The sequence below is a fragment of the Salmo salar genome, chromosome ssa21, assembly GCF_905237065.1.
Source record: "Salmo salar chromosome ssa21, Ssal_v3.1, whole genome shotgun sequence".
NCBI classification, from domain to species: domain Eukaryota; kingdom Metazoa; phylum Chordata; class Actinopteri; order Salmoniformes; family Salmonidae; genus Salmo; species Salmo salar.
Window position 1 is genome coordinate 11,031,768 of NC_059462.1, and position 6,750 is coordinate 11,038,517.

The following is a 6,750-nucleotide window of genomic DNA, read 5'->3' on the forward strand; positions in this document are numbered from 1 at the left end:
TTCAGGTTTTTGGTGTATGTCCGCCAGTAGCTTGCAGACAGGCTTCTATGTTGATGCATCGTTATCAAAAATAGGAATTCGTCTTACCTGCCTTAACATCGTGGTTAGCCACCATAAGCGAGTTTGCTTTTTTACAAGTCATTTACATGATAATTCCTGAAGACGCCGTGCAGTGGAATTCACATTTTTGTAGGCCTGGCACCTTTTTCAAAATGACAATAACCCTATATATTGACAATGGACATGCAAGCCAATAAAAGTCAACAGCAACATTATAGCAAGGGTTTGTCAAAGTGGAATGAGTGCCAAAACGCTGAACTTGCACTGAGTGACCCGCACTGTGCGAACTGTGTTAACAATAAGGTCCTTTCACTGTTTAGAGATTTATATCTTAACCAAGTCTGGGAAAATTGAATGTAAACAATTGTATGCTTTGAGAGTGTGTGGGGTTAGATTGAAAGGGAAAATTAAGAGGTCTACTTGGGACCCGGTATTTAAAAGCTGCGCGATAGTTATTGTTATCTGCGGTTGTTCGGGCTCCCTTGCTCGTTAAAGAATTCCCCTCAAGGCATCGCTATTTAAATGATTACGTTGTTATTTAGGCGGACAATACTTTTATATGCCTTTGGTTTGAAACTGGCTCGAATTACCCCCGCTGTTAATAAAGCCCGGCAGTTTTTATTTGACGGTTTTTAGCGGGTGATTTTTTTTCTTCCCCACAACAAGAGGAGAAAGAAAAGCTCAACAAAATCTCACACTAAGCAGTGAAAGGAGTGTTTGTTTTCGCCTAGTCTATGAAATTATCCGGAGAAAATATGTCAGAGACCCTTCTACAAACAAACACTGTTAGCGAGTAACAATAGTCACACATCACACAGTGGTGTCGTGGATTTTTTTAGTCACAAATAAATAATGCAATTATTTTCTGAATTAAATCTCAAACAAGATGCAAAACGATCAGGAGAAAAAAAAGGTATGGTTTTTACTCAGTTTATTTGAGTTGAAACGTTTTATTTATGTAGCCTATTAGAATTATTTACATTGATATATAATATAGGGGATATAGCCTATGTGATAATGGCACAATTGCTACGGTATTCTATGGAAACATAAATCAAAGGGCTCAACTTCATCATTCAAAAATATGTGTTTTAATAAATAGGCAAAAAAAAAACGGAGTTGAACATCCAATGAGCGTACTTCAATAAAGTATTCTAAATTGCATTGGTCCCTTACAAGCTGAAGATACTTACAGGTATGTACAATAAGAAACATTTATATACTTCTATGTATTGTTTTTAAAAACAGAACGAAATATAATTTCCCCAAAAAGATAAAATATGGCTTTTCCTACTATCATCACCGACATTAAAACAACGTGACAATGCACCAGTAGACACTAGAAGCGTCATACAACACTGTCTGACAACACTGTCTGAGTATGCAACATGATTTTCAGGGTTATTTTTACTCCTTCTCACACTGTTCCATGTGTTAGGTAATTGCACTCAACGCACTCCAGGAGAGTTGTGTGTCACATTACGTCTCTTGACAATGTTTCTGAGGTTCGTGGGTTCTTCAATAGATTTGGTGTCTTCATACTTTGTAGAAGTAAACAGTCTATAACGGTAAAAAAAAAAAAAAAACATCAAAATGTTAGCACCAATTACCAATATTACAGATGTATTGCATATATATTATCAAGCAACAGCTTTACAATATAGTATAACTAATACATCACATGCATAGCTAGATTGCACTTCATTCCTGAAAGAGATTGTTAAGGCTAGCCATGACCCCGTGCATTGTCTATTGGCCTTAAGGGTGGCACAAGTGTCTATTTGAAACGTTCACTGGCATAGGAAGTCATTAATGAAACAATTATTTCGCCCTGAGTGAAACCATATGTCAACAACGGAAAGGGATTTCATTTTAAATGCGGTGCGTAAACCACAGTGGCCTATGTAATTGCATCACTGGAAAATAACAGAGCAGGCCAAACAGACTGTAAGGGATATGAGCACCTGTCCGTTGTAGGATGTTTTCATTTCTACGGAAGAGTGAACGTACAGCATCATAAATCTATGATAAATATTTGTGCAGTTATATTATTTCGAATGTCGTCTATGCAAATGCATTTGACTTCATTCACAGTTGGCTATTAATTACAAAGACTACATTTCCTTTCAGTAATTGACGAGGCAAAGTGTGAACGCCGCAAATAGCCTATATTTCTATTCGACTTTAGATGACCCTTTTGTTTCTTGAATTCGTTTAATAAATATTAGTCGCTACAATTTGCTATACATGGTGTGTATGTGTGGGTTAAACACATTTGTATTAGTTTATTTCAATAACCAATGTAAGGAGGAAAAAGAGCTAAGCTGATTACATCAGCCTATAGGCTAATGCACGTATAAGTAGCCAAGTCTGTAGGCCTAATTTTGATTTTAGCCTCATAAATTGTTGATAACGTTTTAATTGTGTCGTCTAATGAGAACAAATGAATGTAAAGACCATCTCCCAAGAAAAACGACATGACATTCTGGGTTCTCTCTTATTTCCCTTTGACATTCCACACAGGCTAACGAAACCCCAAACAGCATTGACATCAGAATTTGACATTGAAAAGACGTCCGGTTTTGTTCGAGAAAGACCACCTTCAAAATGTACAGTGTTTACACAAATCACCGTAGTGTCGTTTATTTTTTTCCTCTTTACAGAAGAGCTGGTTTAAAAAGCCTACGACAACAAAGTATTTCTGGTGATCGATTGATTGCGAGTGGGCGGTCTGTAAACTGCATGGCTCCAGTCCATGGAGCTAAACAAATCCAAAGCAGGCATTATTTCACTGGAAATGGGTCCTTCGCTGTCACGATTTTGAATCAATGTTCAACTCATATACGACTTTAATATGTGTTCTTTAATATCTGTAGCCTACTAGAATTGGTCTAATCTATTCAGGGCAGACATGTCATTTAAAAAGCATAGGTGAATGTGTGGCCTATACTCCTTTAGAAAGAACTAGGCCTAGGCATATTAACAATGTTCCTAATAATTATTTGAAGCAGCAAACCATTCCAAAGCATTCCTATTTGATTTTTGAACACGTCGCCTATGCCATATCAAGGCTCTTCCGTCTCCATTTTACAAAATGTGCATTAGATTAACACTACTCTAATTAGGTCAAGGGCACTGGACAAGAAAACAAATGCATTCAGGTTGTTGCGTGGCATGCGTAGTGATGCATAAATAAGTCTCAATGACTTGCTTTACAGCGCAAAGCCGCACAACGGTTTGGATAACGGTATGCAATGATAAGGGAAGTAGAAACTCTCAAAATACCGTATCCATTTTTTTTACCTGCAACCAGCCAGTTAGGCCTAATGGCTCGCATATTTAATCAAACGCTGGTTTAAACTCTCGGGCCCAAGCCCGAGCGCTGCCATTCCTGCGGCCTCCATACAAGAAAGTTCTCCATTGTGAATGTAAATTACCCATGGTAGGCTGTTCAAGGCTGCTGCGTTTTTATGCGGGCAACCACTCTCTCTCTCCCATAGGCCCTCCGTCTTAAAATGTCGTTAAGAACGGACAAGGATTAAGTGCAAGACTCACATCTCACCGCAGAGTTTAATGTGTTCTCGAGCTGTCATGCCACTCACAGCTAGGAAAACCGCCATACGTTTCTACCCTTATTCACTCCCCCAGTGTCAGTGAAGCGTATTTTATAGTTGTCTTTGGTTGCTACCTCGGTGCTTGGCAAGTTAACAATGTTCCAAAACCATTATTTACATTAATAACACCAAGTTTCCATGTCCATAATCATAAAGCAGCCATATTCGCACTGTAAATGAAGTACTCCATGAGCCTCACTAACTTATTTTTAAAGCCCGTTCTCTTCTCATTTAGCAAAGTGTTGTTGTCAAGCAATGCTGATGGAGCACTTGTCTAACTGTGTATTAACCTGGCTCATGCTCAGGTCATCCACGTGCGTGTCTGCGCGCCAGACTCCAGGTGCGCGCTGACTGGTGAAATGTATGTCATGGCATGGATGTGTACGAATGTTATTTGTAGGCTATTGAGCTATCATATTAATTTGGTCATACAAATTCACTGAGCAATTGGGTAGGTTACAATTATTCCGTACATAATTCACTATACCATTGTTATTACCTATAGAATTAGAGGGGACATGGTTTCGCTTTTAAATCAATAGCCTACCTGACGCTGACTTTAAGCTAAAGCCACAACCTAATATTTTTTTTCCCAGTATCATTAACCAGTGCCAAAGCTATAGCTACTGTATGTGAGGTTCGCCATTATTATCACTTGTTAAATTTGCCCTAAAATGTCCACGAATTTCAAATAGGATATAGGCTAGCCTATAGGAATAGGCCTACTCTTTATGTTCACAACTTTTATGCATAATAATAATAATCATCATCATCATCATTTAGGACTTATTTTTGGTTTTGTTTCGTCTCATGGGAGGTAAAGCTGCATTTGCCACCTACCGCTTTGGCAATGAGTGAAAGGCTTTGGGTGCTAGTGCGTTGCAGACATTGACCACGCGCCCTCCATCCTCCACACAGAGAAAGCATAACTGAGTCTCTCGTGCGCAACGTAGCTGCAGCTCGACATCTTGTTGTCCATCTCGTCGCTTTGCAGCACCTGATAGAGGAAGTCTATGTATCTGGAGGCCAGTTTTAGTGTCTGGATCTTGCTCAGTTTATCCGAGGGTAGAGTGGGGATGATTTTGCGTAAAGACGAGAAGGCTTCGTTGAGCGACTGTGTCCTTTGCCTCTCCCTGACGTTGGCCAGGCACCGCTGGTTCTGCAACTCCTCGTAGGACTGATTGCTGCTTGGACTCGTTTTTTTGCCCCGTTTCACGGAACCCGGACTGCTGTCCTCGCTGGACTTTTTACTGTGTCTCCTCTTCCTTCCAAATCTTTTCTGTTGTCTGTCCAACTCCTCCTCGCTGGTCACTAAGCTATCCACAGGGGAGATGGGAGAACTTGAGCCCTCTTCCATTTCTCGTTTAAAGAAATGCAAGGATATCGAAGAAAAAACGGTCTCCACTTTTGAAGCCTGAGTTAGAAAATATATCCGAATATGCAGCCAGGCACCGACAGAAAGTCGTTTAAAAAAAATGTCTTACTTTACGAGTATTCTTCTCTCTACTTCTTGGGAGTCTGATACACTACGCTTGGCACCGTCCTTCTCTCGCAGGAAGTTTTTCCTTACTTTTTGGGGGAAACTTTATCCAAGTTTCAGATGCTAAATAGTTGTCTGAGTGGAGGGGGAGGCAGTATTGGGCTCTGATTGGACAGCTAATAAACAGGAGGGACCAGTCTTAGGTTACACCCCATCATTCTAGCAGCCCAGGACTTCAGTCAGAACATATTTGATTGTCATGTCAAAACAATCAAATATGACAAAAGTAACAATAGGTCTACTATTATTATCTGCAATAATTCATGTTCTAGCCTTCCTATTCCAAATATAGTACGTTTATTTGATAAATGCAAAATTAAGATTATGAAAAGTGTATTGTTTCTTAATTGGATATTATTGAACAATACCCATTTCATTCCGTAATACTGACTATCTTGATATAGTGACATCAAGATAAACGATAAATATAGGCATAATAACCTAAATATATATATAGGCTTATATACCATCTGAATAACATATAGTTGATATCTCTCTATGATGCATCTCAATAGGCCTTCTATTCAAAATCAAATCCATTTTTATTTGTCACATGCGCGGAATACAACAGGTGTAGTAGACCTTACCGTGAAATGCTTACAAGCCCTTAACCAACAATGCAGTTCAAGAGATATAGTTAAGAAAATATTTACTAAACAAACTAAAGTAAAAAATAAAATAAAAAGTAAGACAATAAAATAACAATAGCATGGCTATATAACAGGGGGTACGGGTACAGAGTCAATGTGCGGGGGTACAGGTTAGTCGAGGTTATTTGTACATGCAGGTGGGGGGTAAAGTGACTATGCATAGATAATAAACAGCGAGTAGCAGCAGTGTAAAAACAAGGGGAGGGGGGGGGAGGGTGTCAATGTAAAAAGTCCGGGTGGCCATTTGATTAATTGTTCAGCAGTCTTATGGCTTGGGGTAAAGGCTGTTTAAGGAGCATTTTGGACCTAGACTAGGCGCTGCTACCGCTTGCCGTGCAGAGAGAACAGTCTATGAATCTATAAATTCAGTGAACATTTCGTTTGTGAGCATAGGTTGAATTTGAATACATAGAAAATACTTACCCTATACAGACAGTGGGAAATAGATACACTTGTTCACTAATTCATGAAAAGTCTGTATGCTTTCCCAGTTTTCACAATGTGGAAGTCACCGAAAAGTTATCGTGTTTCTGTGGATGCCTCCAGTGGACGTTTCGCATTGGCGTTTTGGCAAAGTTCCACCTCTTCATGTGTGATGTCATGTTTTCTATACATAACGGTGCGCAAGTGGCTCGTAATAACGGACGAATTATCTGCTGCCAAAATGCTTTTAACATTGGAGTAAAATCCCACTGTATATGTGTTTTACCTATACATTTATTTGTGGTATTAAGATATAATTAATTGAAATCCTTCCTCATAATTATGAAATGCTTGAATTGCACCATGAGTTTAATTGCTTGGTAAAATGTGTGAATGATGAAGCCTAATAACAAGTGAGTATATTCACCCAGATGCAGGATCTAGATTTGATTTTGTGCAATGT

The 6,750-nt window shown here is 39.1% G+C and overlaps 1 protein-coding gene across 1 annotated transcript; it reads right to left on the reverse strand.

Moving 5' to 3' along the window:
* Positions 1-976: 976 nt before the first annotated feature.
* Positions 977-5,263, reverse strand: twist2. Its single transcript, XM_014164291.2, has 2 exons — positions 4,515-5,263; positions 977-1,620 (listed from the first exon to the last, which is right to left on the reverse strand). Exon 1 carries the CDS (start codon positions 5,029-5,031, stop codon positions 4,546-4,548), a length of 486 nt encoding a protein of 161 aa, XP_014019766.1. The 5' UTR covers positions 5,032-5,263; the 3' UTR covers positions 977-1,620; positions 4,515-4,545.
* Positions 5,264-6,750: the final 1,487 nt, after the last annotated feature.